General features: G+C 51.3%; 1 protein-coding gene across 7 annotated transcripts in view; it reads right to left on the reverse strand.

Moving 5' to 3' along the window:
• The window catches only part of MYLK (myosin light chain kinase), a 337,690-nt gene that overhangs the window by 90,001 nt on the left and 230,399 nt on the right, over positions 1 to 17,290 (reverse strand). For 6 of the 7 annotated variants that reach the window (XM_049878336.1, XM_049878326.1, XM_049878354.1 and 3 more), the window contains 3 exons: positions 13,425 to 13,496; positions 11,519 to 12,969; positions 3,902 to 4,018 (listed from right to left, as the gene is read on the reverse strand). In XM_049878336.1, the coding sequence (XP_049734293.1) occupies positions 3,902 to 4,018; positions 11,519 to 12,969; positions 13,425 to 13,496 (1,640 nt within the window). Of the gene's footprint in view, positions 1 to 3,459; positions 3,695 to 3,901; positions 4,019 to 11,518; positions 12,970 to 13,424; positions 13,497 to 17,290 lie in introns of those variants that run through there. The other variant, XM_049878384.1, reaches the window with a different exon arrangement.

Here is a 17,290-nt window from a genome sequence, read left to right on the forward strand (position 1 = left end):
ACCTACTACTTACTGTCTGTCTGACCTGAAAAGGCTATTGACCCTTACTAAGCCTTGGTTTTCTCATGAAGAGAGATACTCTGCCCAGCTCTTGCATAAATGAAAATACAAAATGCACAAGGGTCTCTGGCCACAGCAGGCACCAGAGGTCCTTTTTTCCCCTCCTGGATGAGTCTTCTGGCCAGTCCTTATCCACTCTAGGCTTTGATTCCCTTTTGCATGGTACAAGCTGACATTTGCCTTCTGCTGAGCTTGGAAGGAAGACTGGTGTGACCATAGTCAAGAACGTGCACAAAAGTACCCTTTCCTTCTTAGGAAATGACCCAAAGAGCATGATTAAACTAGCCAGAGGTGCAGCATTATAAAGGTTACCTCCCTTTATCTTTACTGTTGGGGGGAAACAATAGTGTGGGTAATGGGGTCCTGAAGTGCAGTCATGGGTCACTTAACATCCACGATAGGTTCTGTGAAATAAGACATGCGACTTGGATGTTGTACAAACACCACAGTATACACAGGCAGTCTCGGGTTATGTGCCCAGCCCTGCCCGCTGTTCTGTCCACCCGACCAGCAGGAGTGGCCCAGCTGGCAGCCCCACTGCCGCCTGCCTGCTGAGCTCCACTGGATACAGAAGGCCGGCCTTGCTAGGTGTGTGGCTACGGGCTGGGCAGGGTCTGCATTAGCAGACAAATTAGGACTTTATACATGTCCTGGTGCAGGGGGTGGGGCACATGAGGGGCTGCAGAGAGGTCGCCTCAGGGACCACACGGGGAGCACGTGAATGTGCCAGGAGTGCAGCTGGCAGTGGCAGCCCTGGCTGTCCCTGCCCTATTGGTGTAGTCACTTCTCTGATCATGTGAAGCCGCTGCAGCCCATAGCCGGGAGCCCGCGAGCATCCTGGGCCTGTCCAGCACCCGAGCAAGAGCAGAGGAGCTGTGCCAGGGGCTGCCCTGTGCTGGGAGTGAACTGAGGCACTGGAGGGATTGGGATACAGCTTGGAGTCCCATTGCTTTGGGAGTTTGGGGTCTTTAAAACCATTAGTGGGAAATAATAAAGAAAAGGAGGACTGCTTCCCCTAAAAAAAAAAACAACTTACAGAACCACAGAGGTATACGTGTTTGGACGTTGCCCAAATGGACGTTACATGGCGCATTCCTATATATCGGTATGTTGGCTGCAGATGGACAGTCTTAGTGGTGGTTGACACAGGCTGATAGCAAGTGACTGTCCGGAGCAGTGGGAAGCCAGCCAGAAATCAGCATTAGCTGTCATCCCCACCCCTAGTGGAGAGGGACCTGACTTTTCCTTGGGGGGTGGGGGTGCAGGACCAGTCCTATTCAGGAGTCAGGCAGGCAGCTACAGATGGAGAGAGATTTGTAAGACCCCACACAATAACTAGGCTTGAAAATTCAATAATGGCTACTCCTTGGGGCAAGAAGTTCTTCAATGTATTTTGATTCATGAATCCTTCTAAGAACTTGATTAAAAACTGTGGACCCTCTCTTCAGAAAAATGTTCTAAAACACACACACAAAAATTTCGCCTGTCATGTCAAAGGGTACACAGACCCCCTGGGATCTCCAAGCTCAGTCTTGTTGCCTTGGGGAGGGGTAGAACCAAGAGGACAGGAAACGCACACAGCCCAGTGTCACACAGGAGGTAAAAAGGTGTGAAGGAAGGCAGGGGAGCAGTTAACAAGACTATAGTTCTTTGTTATTTGCCTGGAGGTAGCTCTTGATGGAGAAATAAAGCTAAATGTGGCAAGAAGCCCACACGCCATGCAGGACACTAATAAATCTCCAGGAACAGCAACAGAGAAGAGTGGGAGTGGAGGGGCTGCCCCTTTTTTCCCTGGAATAAACAAAACAACCTAAAACCTAGTTAAACTGAGAGTTGGTCCTGTTATCTCAGCTGGTTTCCCTTCATCACTTTTCTAGCTCTTCTTCCAAGACCCAGCTCCCAATTTGCAGCCTGAGGCCAAACCCTGTAGAGGCCTTTTGGAAGGAACCCGAGCTAAATAATGAAGGTCATTAAGATTAGTTGAGAGAGCAAGGGAATCAATCAGAAGAAGACCATCTGGGCAAACAAAGCCCCTTAAGTTGCAGAATAAATTCAGCAGAATGTAAAAAAGAAAAGAATCCCCAAATGTCTTCTGTAGGGGAAAAGAAAATTTCATTTTGAAAACAAAGTTTGTTTTCTAAAAACAAACCATTTGCTGTTTCTCAAAAAGGTGCTGAAATTTTGCTGATAAGGAAAATGAATTGCTCTCCTGCCTTACGCCAGCGGTGTAAATAGGACTCAAAAAGGCTGAGGGTTCCAAAGCAGATAACCTTATTAGCAGGCTGGGTGTCCTGATAGGTTGTATTTGGAGTCAGTATGGTTCCCAAAAGAGTGGAGGGACTGTAGATATAGGCTTACTCGGTCAAGTTCCCACACAGGTTCTTTTTTTTTTTTTTTTAACAGCAGCTCCAGTGTAGAAACAAGTAGGACTTCACAGAGGTAAGTGGGAGTGTGTGGGGCGGGGAAGTGACGGCCCAGGTAAGGAGCGACTGGGACACAGGAGTAATCAGCAGCCTCTCACCCACAGCCTCAAAACTTGCGTCTCAGGTTCCCCTCTGAACTGACTGCAAACTTTGACCCGTCAAATCTACTCCCTGAGACTCAGAGCCCCTGTGGCAAACACATTCACACAGCTCTCCAGGGAGACGCACAGTATTAGACAACTTCAGCTTCCCTGTTGGCTAATAACCATTTAGTTTGCACTGCCACTGCGTTTTTTTTTTTTTTTTCCAAAGACTTTTTTCCTTTCATTCACTATGTATTGCAGATCTCAGTTTTGTGATCTCAGTTTTGTAGTCAGGAAATCGGATTAGAAAATTCAGAATGGGGACAAAGGCTCTATATCTCTTGGAATGGCAGTGAAACCGGTTAGAATTTTAGGACCCAAGCGATCATGTCCAGTAGTCAGAAGAACCACAGAGCTGGTCTTAGAGATGCCTTATTTGGATGCTAGTTTTTAACATGTCACTAATGGTTATTAGCCAGGCATTTCAAAGGCAATAAATTGTTTTCCCCAAACTACCTTTTTAGACAGTTCCAGACAAGTACAAAAATAAAAAGGGCCCTGGACTGTGAGTCCTGAGATGGGGGCTTGCCCTGGCTCAGCCCTAAATGGGCAGCAATGTTTCCTCTTTGTAAAATGAGGCTGTTAGTCCAAATCACCACAAGAGCCCCTCTATTTCCAAGCCTATAATTCCAAACTCCACGTGGAAGAGAGAAGGAAGAATCACAAACACACTACTTGTTCCACACAGCTTGATCCCAAGCCGGAGACTCCACTCAGACCTGGTGACCTGCCCCTTCGCCCATGTCTCTTGCCCTCCCTCTGATGAATTATCATTACTTTTCCTACTGGCACAGGCCCTGCTTCCTCTACTCCGAGCCTCAGCCCCAGCTCACCTTCTTGAGGAAGTCTCCCCACAAGGGCCCACTCTTCTCTCTCCTCTCAGGACTGGCTTTGTCCTGCCAGCACCGAGACTTGCTTGGTGCAGCTTGTAACATACTTTTTAGTCATTTTCCTGTGGGTGTGTCTTTTCATCTCCTGCCCCATGCCTTGGCTTCCCTGCTCGACAAGGCTCTGTATGCAGGGGTCAGGACTGGATGGGGCGTGATAAAGTGACCAGCCCCTCCTCCTGCAGGAAGGGGGCAGGAAGAAGTCACGTGGGATGATCAAGCAGGGCACCCCGCTTCCTTCGTGTCTCATTTTTGTCAAAGACAGTTTGACACCCATAAAATAAATGCCTTGGGTAGGGGTAGTGGTCTTGGGTACAGTTCCATTAGGCATGGTGGGCAGGGGAGGGGCCCCATGTATGTGTGGTGGTGATGGGTCAGCTTGACCTACCGTCCACGATGACTTGGCAGAAACACTCAGCCTGGCCGGCACTGTTCTTGGCTACACACTTGTACAAGCCTCTGTCCTCGGGCAGGGCCTTCTCAATGGAGACGGAGCAGAGTGAGCCTGTGGAGGAAGAAAGAACTGTTGAGTGGCTCAGGCATGGGTACCCAACACCTGCCCTGGCAATGGAGCATGGCAAGTGAGTGGTACTCACACGGCAGCTTCTGGGAGCCCCAGAGACTGAGGCCCTGTGAGAATAAGCCACTCTCCCCAGCAAAGCCAGGACACTTTCTGCTGATGGCCCACATCCAAAGTAACTGATCCCTAAATATCCTCCCTCGTGATGCCCTCCCCTCCAGAAAGTCTTCTTATGGGGCCATGATGGAAAGGGACAGAAGAAGGGAGAGAAATAGCCTCTGCCTTTGTAGAGCATCTGACACAATGAAGGGACAGATGGACACAGGAGCCACACTGGGAGTCACAAAGAGACATACAGAGCCAGGCACAGGTTTACAGACCTGTGTTGGAAACAGCAGCAGGTGAGACAACTCTGCCCAGCTTACAGCAATGACTCTGGGAATGCTTCTTGCAAACAGGGGTTTTGAGCAAAGAGGTAGATGGGGGAGGAAAGGAACCCTTGTTCAGCAGGGGCACTGGCCTATGGGAAGATGTGTTGGGAGGAGAAGGTGACATGCAACCTGGGAGCCCAGGGCTGGGTTTTCAGGAATGGTGTCTGAGCTGAAGAGTCATGGTAAGGAGGGACACTGGGCTGGGGCACCTAGGGGCTGCCTCCCCTTACTGTGGGTCTCCTAAGCACCTCTAGAGGGCTGGGGGTGGCCTTCTTTCCCCATGGACTCCTGCCTGGATCTGCCCTGGCCACCAGCACACCTGTTCTGGCCTGGCTTAGGGAAGAGGAGTCAGGCGGGGCAGGCATAGGAACCTGTGCCTGCTCCTTGCCCATCTCTTCTCCTCATCCGAGGACTGGCTACTTCTCCTCTGGAGCCCCCTCAGGGGGTTGCTGTCAGGGTCTGAGGAGAGTCCAGCTGAGCATACGGCCTGCTGGGTCAGGCAGGAGGTCAGCAGTGTCCTTATTCCTGCTTTCAGATATACAAACAAGCTAACACCTGGCGTCCTGCCCAAAGCTGCCCCTATTGTCAGGGCAGCAGCCCATAACACTACAAGGAGGGGATCTCCAGAGAGCCGGAACCACGTGCATCCTGCTCCTGGAGCCACCGGCTGCAGTCAGTCCACCCCCAACCCCTTCACGTGAGCCAGTAGCACTGGGTGGCAGAGCTGGGTGCTTCACAGGCATACATGTGGGGGCAGTGTGGCCAGAAGAAAGGCTGATGGGCCCATTCCCCAAAGGCCTTCTGATCTCAAAAAGCGCACACTCACGACCACCCCTCCTCCCCCAGAGAGATCACAGACTTAACCGACAAACACATGAACTATGCAGAAGAAGAAGGGTGCTACTAACTCTGCCAGAGAGCCTAAGGTGACAGAAAAAGTAAAAGTCTAATAGTTCCTTTTACTCTCTGGCACCTGGGTAATGTTTTAAACAGGGAAACCTTAGTCCTACAAACCACCTGGGGCCTGATCGGCCCCCTCTCCCTGCTCCAACACTCCTTACTATCTTATATAAGACCCTGCTCCTTGGGCATTGTGTTCTTTTAAAGGTCTACCTATACGGGATCAAATTGACAACAGCAACTCGAAAGGTTAGATAGGCAGCTTGGTATATAGCAGTTATAACATAACATAACTTTATGTTAATGAGGGAGGAACAACTCAGAAAAGGAGGGCAAGAATGATTGCACGACTGGAAGAATGTAATCAATGTCACTGACTTGTACACATAGAAACCGTTGAATTGGTGTCTGTTTTGACATGTATATCCTCAACAATAAACCCCAAAACCCCGCGCCGTCGAGCCGATTCCACACCAAAAGGCCCTACTCCTCGGAGAAGGCGTCACTGCATTCCCCTGCAGGAGTGGGCAGTGGGTCAGGGTCTCTCCCAGGGTGGTGAGGAGACAGCATTTATGCAGACCCTGGATCAGAAAGGGTTCAGGTTAGATTTGTATGCAGTTTCTCTCTGAGTAAGAACTCAGGCAGAGGAAAGGGAGGGAGGAGTACTATCTCCTACAGAAAAAATTTCCATCCATCTGAGAAGGCAGCTGGATGGTGAGATGATTTCTGTGCCCCAAACTCAAGACTTGGAGGAAACTGACCCCTCCTTGCACCTCTTCCTCAGTCTGGGGCCACGACTGTGGGAGCAGATACGCCACTCCCAACAAACATCCTGTCCAAATCCTTCGCTTCTTCCAGTTTCAGTCCCCCAGCTGCCTTTAGCCTTAAACCAAAGCAACAAAAACTGCAGTAAGAGCAATGAGACGACTAGAAGTGGATCACTGGGACCACAGCACCTCCCCACCCCCACTCCAGTCTAGGGGCCAGCACCAGAGCAGGCAGCTTTTCCAAGCCGCCCAAAGCCAGGACCCCGGCCACATGCGTGGGCTGGAGGAGGGGCCCCCAGTCCGGCTTAGAGGCTCAGCTACCCCAGATGAAGAATCTGGCATTTCCTGTGGGATAGCTCATTCCTGACCTCCAGAAGAAAAAACGTTTCCCAGCATTTTTTTTTTTTTTTTAAGACGCCTCAGCTTGGTGGGGAATTTTGAGAGGGAGGTGCTGGGGGATGGGAGAGGCCACAATAGAAGCCGGAACCCAATGAATGGCTCAGCTAGAACCTTGCCTGTAAGGGCCCCTCAGGGCCATGCAATAGGTGCTCCAGGGTCTGAAGTCTCCCCTATCTTCCTCCTTTCCTGAGTGTGTGGGGAGAGGGGATGAAGAGGATGAGGCGGTGGGAGGTGGCAGCTGGAACCCCTGGAGGCTCTGCTCCAAGGCTGCCCTCAGTCGGCAGAGCTTCCTGACCGGGTCCACCTGGCAGACCCAGACCAACAGTGTGGCTCATCTCCAGGTCACCTCCTCAGGGACAGTGCCTTTTGTGTCCCCTCAAAACCCCCAGCCCTAGTTGGCCTTCTTCTGTGTTCCCAAGTCGCCCTGAGTGGCTCTTTATCAAAGCACTTCTCACCAGGAAAGTGCTGCAATATATACTGTCTCCCCCACTCGCTCTCTGGGGGCAGTGACCATGTCTGTTACGAATGAATGTTTTTCCTGAGCCTGGAATGTAGTCGAAGTAAAATAAATATTTGCTATTCTGAGACTGACAACCACCCATTTCTGTAGCAGGTGATCTGGTAGAAGCTATGCAAGGAAAGGTCATGAACACGTAATCGAATACAACCCACTGTTGGAAAAGAAAATACAGCTTCCAAAAAGAGAAAGAATTTCTAGCTCACCAGTTCTTCAAGTGGATTATATCTACACCTACAGAGGCTAGAAGAGCGTCTGACAGAGTGTAAGTACATAAAGCTTTGTGTTTTGGAGGACGACCTTACACAGGTTTTGGAAAGTCCTTCACAAGATTCCACACTGAAGGCAATTAAAAATGAATCATCAGTTGACGAGAACAGCAACAACGGATCCTCATTATTAGACTGTGAGACATGTTTTGTCATGGAGAGGAGCCTGGCTTCGAAACAGGAAATGAAGCATAAAGATCAAAGTTCCTTTCAGAATACCGAATTCTAGCACCATGGAGCTCTCCTTGGCTCAAGTAGCAAATGCGTCCCACCGCCCAGCCAAGGTCGAGGAGCCTGAAATACTCACATGGCAGGTCTGTGCAGACCAGGTGCCCGTCCCCAGAGGCCAGGGCAGAGCCAGCCTGTGGCGCACGGAGCACCATCTGCCTTGCAGGTAGGTGAAGATGCAGGAAGAGGATGGACGCCTCCACATGTCCGTCTGGCCCTCCAAGAACTAACAGGCAATGCCAGTCAATGGCAGTCACCTCTCTCTGGCTCTCCTTGTTGCTCAGTCAGATGGATGTCACTGTGTTTTGGGGACCCTGCAGACTACAAGCCCTACTCAAGCTACAGACATCAGCTAAGTGCCCTAGAAACCTATATACAGAGACTCTACTAGCGGGAGGTACCCACAGAGACGTACACGTTGATGTGGAGGAAGGAGAGTACGTGAGTTTCTCTGGAGGAAGTGAATCTTGACCTTAGAAGAGGTGACAGCACAGGGCTCAGTGGAGCAAGAAGGGTTCCAAGTCACTGAGACAGTCCGTCCAGAGCCTCGGGTGGGGACGAGGAGAGTGCTGGATGGAGTACTTCATCTTCCCCTATAAACCAACTCAAACTACCAGCTTCCTTATTTCCACCAATGGCATCACTGTGGCCCCAGTCACCCAGATGCTGGTTGACATTCAGCGGTCTTCTTCTCCTTCCTCTTCTTTCCCTACCCTACCTCCTTCCAAGGATAATTCTATCCTTGCTTCTTGAACTGGTTACTTTTTCTCTGTGTTCAAGGCTACGCTGTAAGTCCGGGCCTTTCTCCTCGACCTCTTCAGTAGCTTCCTTACTGATCTCTTAGACATGGAGTCAGTCAAAACCCTACAACTCAGTTTTGTGTACATGGCTCTCTACCGTCTTCAGAATTGAGTTCCTGAGCATGATATAGGATAAACTCAGGCACATGCCTTCCCTTCAAGCTCAGCTGGCCTGTTCCTCTGTCCCAGAACATGCCATGAGCAGGCCCAGCTTTGTTACTGCTGGTCCCCTACCTGGAAAGCCCATGCCCTCCTACTTCCCTGCTGGTCTAAGTCGCTGACCTGCCTTCAAGTTCAGATCAAGGCCTGGCTCTTTCACCACCAGCCTTTCTCCATGGCCCCAGCACTCAGCCTTCTCTTCTACTTGCGGAAGAAAGTCCTGACACCTCTTACTGGCACTTGGCTTGTATGGTTTTACCAACTGTGAGCATGTGTCTCCTCTTTCCACGTCTGTGGAGAGAAGCTCACTCTCACCTCTCAGAATGCCCTACACCCTGCATTGGAACCTGCTGAAGTGGTAACTGATAAGGCCTAATGGTAGGCTTTCTCCTGGGGTTCGTGTGTGAAGGCTTTGAGTAGTGATGTGATAGAGAAGACGACAGATAGAAGGTCGGGCTGGTATTTTGAGGCAAGGCACTCTCCTGTAGTGTGGAAGAACAAATAGGCCCAGTTCAAGGTCTGTGTCCTCCATTATACTGAAAATACCAGACACTCAGTGAGGCAGGGGCACCACGAGTCTTCCAATCTTTTGACAACTGTTAACAATGTTGAGGAGTAAGTAGCCATCAGCATTTGCCTTTGATAGACAATGCTCTTTAGGAACTTATCATGAAAGGTTGCTCAGCTGCCACCGGCCTTCTGACAGACCAACAAGGATGAGCTAAGATGCATTAGGGCAAAGTGGTCTAGGCTCAGGAACTCTGCCTGTATTCGAGTCCCAGCTCTGCTGCCTATGGGCTGCACAACTTTGAGCGCAGTACTTAACTTCTCTGCTAAATGGGCATTATGGTAGTTGTTGTAAGGACTAAATGAATGAGGAAGGTAAGATGCCTAGGACAGTGTCTGGCACAGTGTTCAATAAAATGCAAACTAGTCTTATTTTTAAAATGAGATTTAAAAATAATTTAGAATATCTTTATAAAGTATGATTTGGGGCTGTCTCATGAATCCCCTCCGATCCCCCTCCCATTCTCTACTTCTCGTGGTGGCGTTTCTTTTAATCATTTCTTCTTCCCCTGCTTTGGACCCAAGCTGTCTCTTTGAGGTGGTTTTCACAGGAGGTGATGCTAGAGTAGCTGGGGTCTCTGTGCCCTTTAGCACTCAGGGAACAGGAGACAAAACACGCTCATGGCACTCTGGGCCCTAGCAGCCAGGTCTGAGTTAGCTCAGGTGTGCTTTTGAGACCAGGCTGGGCTCTGCCTTACACAGCTTAGTTGAGTGCCTCTGGGTTTAAACCCCATGCAGGCCCCAGAGCAGCTGCTCAGCTTTGGGCACTGCCCTTCAGCTGTCTCCCTGGCTGGGTGCCACCATGGACCTCACCTTGTGAAGGCCTACGGGACTGCATGTGTTCCAAGGGTGGCGGTACCCACCTTCCATCCTGTCCGGGAAGATCACCGTGGGGTAACTTGGGAAATGCTTTCCTGACAAAGTTTCAGATCAGGTTTACCAAGGGCCTTCCAACTGGAAGAGCCCCTCAAGGAGCGACAGAGCAGGCTGTGACATCCACTTCCCTGGACATCTCACCCCACCATGGTAATCCCCTGTGCCCACCTGTGTGTGGACCTCAGAGAAGCTGAGCTAACAGAGGCAGTGGGATGGATGCAGTGACTTCTAGAGGAGCCGGCCAATCTGGGGACATCCCATGAATAAGTTACTATGCCAACACATTAGCCAAAAAAAAAAAAAAATTTTTTTTTCTCTTTCCTGGCCAATTTCCCCTTCACTCCTACAGCATTTAGATTGAGAGGCTCAGCTGTTGCAGGTTTGCTGTCTGTGGTGCAGACTGAAGAGAGAAACTTCACTGTGAGCTGAGAGGGGTACTGTTGTCTTCAAAGGCTTCATTTCAGGATTTAAGAGGAAGGAAGGACTCAAGGGGCGAGGGAGGGTGTGGAGGGTGCAGTCACAGAGGGGGAAGGAGAGTGTCAACAGGGGGCAATGAGGGGTTCTGAAGTCTCAGCTGGTTTGGATTTGACTAGGACCTGCCCACTCCTGTTCTGTAGTGGCCACCCTCTGCCCACCAAGGGAAAAAAAAATGCCACTTCCTGGGGAGCTTCTTTGTACCCAGATGCTGTCCAGAATCACCAGCATCACCTTCAAGCTCAGGCAGGACTCTATTCTAGCTCTGGTGATCTATCCCCATGCTGGCCACCAGAGTGGGGTGTTGGATGTCTGCTGGCCTGAGCGCACCCCTCAGGCCTGGGATTTACCAAAACACTTCAAACCAAATTGAGGGTCCAGGGAAAATACCCCTTTCAACCACGCCCCTTCTCCAGGTATATACTGGCCCATCTGAGAACTCCAGACCCCAAAGGCCACAGACGGCAGGATCTAGTGCCCCCCCCCCCCTTCCCACCACCTAAGAATGTGAAATACCAGCAAACAAAAGTCTCATCCAAATTAGGAAGCAAGCTGCTCTGTCCGCTTGAGTGAGTGTCGTGGGGGCTGTTTGGGGTTTCTGGCTTCCCTTTCAGGTCTCGCCAAACCCACAATGTTTTCAAGACTTAAATTGCTGTTGGTCCCAAGTCACACTCCCATGCCATCCCATCACAATTCACCCTTCCCCAAACCTAAAATGCTGCTGTTACGCAGCTCTTCGCTCACAGCCCATAGTTGGCTCTGGCCTCAGTGCCCTCCATTCTCCAAGCCTGCAAGCAGAGTTGTCCATGGCAGAGCTGTCAGCAATAGTTCAGGCCCAGGGCTACTTTGAGGAGCCACAGATGGGGAGGGGACAGGAGATGGCTCTGCCAGACAGATGCCAAGACCTGGACATGTGCCACCAGGACCAGACTCCTGCCCCTCACACTCCAGTACTGGGGCATATGCCTAAGGCTCTGGGCTGGGTGGACCTATCCTCTGGGTAAGGGGTCAGGGGAGAAGAGAAGTTGGGCTAGGAGCAGCCACCAACAAGACCGAGCCACCATGAGTCCCTGCCCCCCGCCCCCTGCCCTCATTTACCTTCTTGAGAGAGGATGATGAATCTGGTGGTCTTCAGCGTCTTTCCATTCAGCGTCCAGGTGATGGTGGCTGGGGGGTCAGAGGACACCAGGCACTGGAGTAGCAACTTTTTGCCCTCTGCCACACGGACATCTTGTAGCTTCTCCTTGAAGGCTGGGGCTATCCCTTGGCTTTCTGATCTTTTTTCATTATCTGGGGTTCCTGCATGCCCTTTCCTGAAGTTCACATCATTCTTAACCTCCTTCTTGAGTTCTTCTTTTCCAGCTGGTATTGGGGCCTCAGCTGGCTTGGTGTTGCCAAGGGGCTTCAGTGTCTCAGCTGGCTTGGCATTACCTAGGGGTTTTGGGGTCTCAGCTGGCTTAGCATTGCCCAGGAGTTTTGGGGTCTCAGCAGGCTTGGCATTGCTCAGGGGTTTCGGGATCTCAGCTGGCTTGGCATTGCCCAGGGGTTTTGGGATCTCAGCTGGCTTGGCATTGCCCAAGGGTTTTGGGATCTCAGCTGGCTTGGCGTTGCCCAGGGGTTTTGTGGTCTCGGCTGGCTTGGCGTTGCCCAGGGGTTTTGTGGTCTCGGCTGGCTTGGCATTGCCCAGGGGTTTCAGGGCCTCAGTTGGCTTGCCATTGCCAACAGGTCTCAGGGCCTCGGCTGGCTTGGCGTTGCCAATAGGTCTCAGGGTCTCGGCTGGCTTGGCATTGCCAACAGGTCTCAGGGTCTCAGCTGGCTTGATGTTGCCAAAAGGTTTCAGGGTCTCGGCTGGCTTGGCATTGCCCAAGGGTTTCAGGGTCTCGGCTGGCTTGGCATTGCCCAAGGGTTTCAGGGTCTCAGCTGGCTTGGCATTGCCCGTGGGTTTTAGGGACTCTGAATGTGCACTGCCTACTGGCTTAGGGCTCTCCACTCCCTTGGCGTTCAAGGCTTCAGCACCGCTGCTACCATTCTCTGCTGGTAATTTCTTCTTGCTGCCCAGCACCGAACGGAAATCTGGGGTGGTAGGTTTGGGAGGTGGCACCTTCTCAGGCACTGGGGTCTTGGATGTCCCCTTCTTGGCCAGGACCGAGCGGAAGTCCACCTGCTGGGGGCTATGCACCTTCCTCTCTTCCTCAGACACAGTCTTTGGCTTCACTTGCCGCTGCAGGTTGGCGCGGAAATCCATCTGCTCAGCCGGGGTCTCCTTCAGGTCGTTTTCTGACAGGGTCCTGGTACTCACCTTCTTCCCCAGGAGGTCACGGAAGTCCAGCTGCTCCACCTCCTGCTGGCGAATTGCCTCCTCGGTGTGCTGCCGTGTCTCCACGCGCCTCTTCAGCACCCCCCTCACGTCCTCACCGTCTTCCTCCTCTGGCCAACCCTGCCCTCTCGCTGGCCAGTCGGGCCTCAGGGTCCCATAGCGGTCACCACCACCACCATCAGCACCAACTCGTCCACCACAGAGGCCCTCACAGCCGGCAGGCTCCCTCCCCCTGCAACCAGTGAAGGGAAAAAGGAAAGTAGCAAGAGGAAAAGGGGCTGGGTAAGACAGAAACGTCAGGGGAGAGCAAATCCCTGAGGGTGGGAGGGTAGAGAGGAGGGGGGGAAGGGGGTGGGGGCTGGCCAGGCTGTGTTTATAGAAGGGAACATTGGTGAGAGCAGCTCGCTTGCTTAGTTCGGTTATTACATCGATAATGACTTCAGTAGCCTTATAAGGGTGTGTAAAAAAAAAAAAATTCACCCCCCTCCCTTGCTCCCTCCCTCATTCGCCTTCCAATCTCTCCCTCTTGGCTCTGGCAGCCTCTGGCTGGAGGATAGAAACAATCTGAGGCTTCGAGGCTGGGCTTGCAGGGGCCAGGAGGAGGCAGCGTGGTCAGAGAAAGGTGGATGGGCGAGTGGGTGAGTGGGCAGTGGAGTGGGCTTCACGGGCAGCTCCCGGGGTACTCACCGTGAAGGGGCTCTGGCAGGGCTGGTCTGCAGCATCAGCGACACCTGGCAAGTGCATTCGCCAACCCGGTTCCTGAAGAATTCAAAGGATCAAAGAAGATCAAGAAGCTCTCTGGGTAAAGGGGCTGCTTAGCTAGGGCTGCGAGGGGGCCAAGGCCAGCGTGGACTCAGCTACAGGCTGGTGGGCCACCAGAGAAGATGGGGCTCACAGGCTCTGTTGTGACCCCAACACTTCTACCCCAGACTTAGATTTAGGATCGAACGTTCTTACCCTTTGGTCACCCTTTGTTTTCTTAACTCTTGGTTAAAATGAAAAGAAAGAAGAATCTTTTAGATAACAGCTAAGATAGGTATCAGAAGTAGGAATGTTGCATTCTCTTTTCTGTAAGGACACTGACTGACAATAAAAGGATAAAAACAAAGGTGAAACCTGCGGCAACTGTGGTGGTGCGCACAGGCCGGGCAGGGATGCTCTGGTCTGCCTGTTGAGCACCTTGACTCGGACTTCATGTTCCCTTAACACAGAGGTGGCCACTTCCTTCTCCTGCCACTTTCCCTTCTCCTGCTTATGAAATGAACCCCCCCCACCCCCACCCTCTCCATCTGCGGATGCCCTTAGATCAGAGCTTTCTGTATTAAAAACCTAACAAGTGTCTTCTGACACAGGTGACCCATTTTCTTCTTTCAGGTAGGGAAGGCCCTGGATTCTTCAGGTCTGTGAAACCCACCCCCGTGAGGTGCACGCAGCTGAGGTCCCCCCTGCTCGGGGGAGGGGGCTGTACCAAGTTTGAGTACCAAACCAAACCCTGTGCTGTCGAGTCGATTCCGACTCATAGTCGACCCTATAGGACAGAGTAGAACTGCCCCATAGAGTTTCCGAGGAGCGCCTGGCGGATTCGAACTGCCGACCCTTTGGTTAGCAGCCGTAGCACTTAATCACTACGCCACCAGCGTTTCCCATTTGGGTACCAAAAAAAAAAAAGTTTTTTTTTTTTTTGGGTACAGGGGTGGTGAATTTGTAGCAGATCATCCCTCCAGTCCCACCAGGCTGCCACCTGGTGGTGCGTCTGAGCTCTGGCCAGACCCGGTTGGGGATGGTGGTGGTGGTGGTGGCATGGAGGTGTCTGAGAGCCAGAGGACTCTTCAAGATAATAACAACTGCATTGTTTCATGGCACCCTCCAGCTTTCCCACATTTTATCTTTCTTGCTCCTCCTGACATCCCCACGGAGGTATAGAGCATAGTGATGCCCATTCTGAAGAGAAGGGAGGAAGGAAGTTCAGGTGATTTTGGGAGGCAGTGCTGGGACAGTCAGGGTCTACAAACACCAGGGATCACGCTCACTCCCAGAGGCTGGGAGTCCAGAGTCCTTACATGGCCCATCTCATTTAATTTTATGATGACTCTGTGAGATAGGGGTCAACTCCATATGAGAAAAACGAGGCTTATAAAGGTTAAGTAATTTGCCTCAGCAATTACTACTCGGGGCTAAGCAGTGGGGGGAAAGGGTTAGGATCCAGGTCCACCCAAATCAAATCCTGTGACCTTCCCACCCCATCACGCAGTGCTCATCAATACAAATCTATTCTGGGATATGTGTGTATTTATGCATGTCCACGTGTATGAGTCAGAATCGACTCCACAGCACCGGGTTTGGTTTTGGTTTTTTATGTTATGTGGAAACCCTGGTGGCATAGTGGTTAAGTGTTATCGCTGCTAACCAAAGTGTCAGCAGTTTCGAATCCACCAGGCGCTCCTTGGAAACTCTATGGGGCAGTTCTACTCTGTCCTATAGCGTTACTGTGAGTTGGAATTGACTCAATGGCAATGGGTTTTTTTTTTTTTTTTTTTAATGTGTATATCAAACCCTGGTGGTGTAGTGGTTAAGTGCTACGGCTGCTAACCAAGAGGTTGGCAGTTCAGATCCGCCAGGCGCTCCTTGGAAACTACTGGACAGTTCTATTCTGTCCTATAGGGTCACTATGAATCGGAATTGACTTGACAGCAGTGGGTTCGGTTTATATCAACCACACACACAGACACACGTAGGTGGGGTGTACATGGCAGGCACCGGCACACACGCACCCATGTTTGGGAATATTTACATGCATATAAATCATACCCACACCAACAGACCTCACTTCACCTGGCATCCCTCCCAGTGGAGGTCCAACTCTAGTCAGATGCTAGCAGCCTGTGGCATGGCAGATGATTCTCAGGGGATCCTAGGGGTTCCCTGGAACCCATCTAAAGCAAGGAGTGGTTGATCTTTGCCAGCTGTCACCTGATGGAGCCCCTCCTCTGTCTCTCCCCAAGTGCCCTCATGCTGTTCCAGCCTGTGCCAATGTAGATACCTTCCTGGTGACCTTCACTCTTTTACTCCTTGAAGCTCAGGCTCTCCGAGGGAACAGATTCAAGCTTCAGGAAGCCTTGTGACTGGGGAGTTTTAGGACCCAAGGTGCTCCTCTGCTCAACGAACAGCAATTGGGGGCCTCCTAAAAGTGCCAGGCCCTGGGAAGGCTAAGGAGCCCTTAGAGCACCCTGAGAATTGCACTCACACTCACAAAGGCTTATAGAGCATGGGTCAATTTGTAGGATATCCACGGGAGGCCATTTTGGGGGTGAGGCTCAGCCTCCCGGCCCCCTGCTTTTGATAGCTTTTTACCACTTTTCTTTGGAGCTCGGCGTTGTAGGGCCTGGGGAAGATGTGGGGCAGGAGGACAAGATGCTTTAGGGTTGTATCTTCCGGTAGTTCTTTTGGCTCTCTCCTCATAGAACAGCCCAGATGTAAAAATCAGGAGAAATACAGTCCAGATGGTACTGTTTTACCCCCAGCAATGTCTCAGAGGTGTTAAGTGGTGGGAAGTCACAACCCTTGAGCTGGAATAAGTTATTTCTCCCCTTCAGGGGAAGCAAATAGAGGCTTCTGGTGTTTTCCATTATCTGCTCTCAAGGAGAGAAGCACAGACAAGGATAAGCCCATAGGGCATCTTGCCCAACCTGCCCCCAAGTCGCACCCTGAGGCTCCCTGGGCAGTCTGAAGGGGGCAGAATAAAGATGAAGAACTTGAGGACCACGACTGGCCCACTAGATGGATCATTCCTTGGAGGGTGATTAAAATCAAACCAAACCCATTGCTCTTGAGGCAATTCTGACTCATGGGGATCCTATAAGACAGAGTAGAACCGCGCCACAGGGTTTCCAAGACTGTAATCTTTATGGAAGCAGACTGCCACATCTTCCTCCCACAGAGCAGCTGGTGGGTTCGAACCACTGAACTTTCAAGCACTTAACCACTGTGCCACCAGGGCTCCTCAGGGGGTGATTCCAAACCCGTTGCTGTCGAGTCGATTTCAACTCATAGCAACCGTATAGGACAGAGTAGAACTGTCCCATAAGGTTAGCAGCCATAGATCTTAACCACTACGCCACCAGGGTTTCCTGGGGGGTGATTAAACCCAAAACCAAACCCACTGCCATCGAGTCAATTCCGACCATAGTTACCCTAGAGGACAGAGTAGAACTGCCCCATAGAGTTTCCAAGGAGCGCCTGGTGGATTCTAACTGCCAACCTTTTGGTTAGCAGCTGTAGCGCTTAACCACTATGCCACCAGGGTTTCCTGGGGCTTGATTACAGGGCGTGATTAGGAGGTAACTTTCTACAGCCATAAACGAATCTGCGCTGGGCCTTTAAGATGAATCATGGGATAGGCAACATCTGCCCAAAAGCAATGATGAGAAGGCAGGAAGGGACAGGAAAAATGGATGGATGGAAACGGGGAACCCGGAATGGGGAAGGGGAGAGTACTGACATATCATGGGGATTGGAACCAATGTCACACAACAATTTGTGTATAAATTGTTGAA

This window comes from Elephas maximus, chromosome 1 (assembly GCF_024166365.1).
Source record: "Elephas maximus indicus isolate mEleMax1 chromosome 1, mEleMax1 primary haplotype, whole genome shotgun sequence".
In the NCBI taxonomy this organism is placed as follows: Eukaryota; Metazoa; Chordata; class Mammalia; order Proboscidea; family Elephantidae; genus Elephas; species Elephas maximus.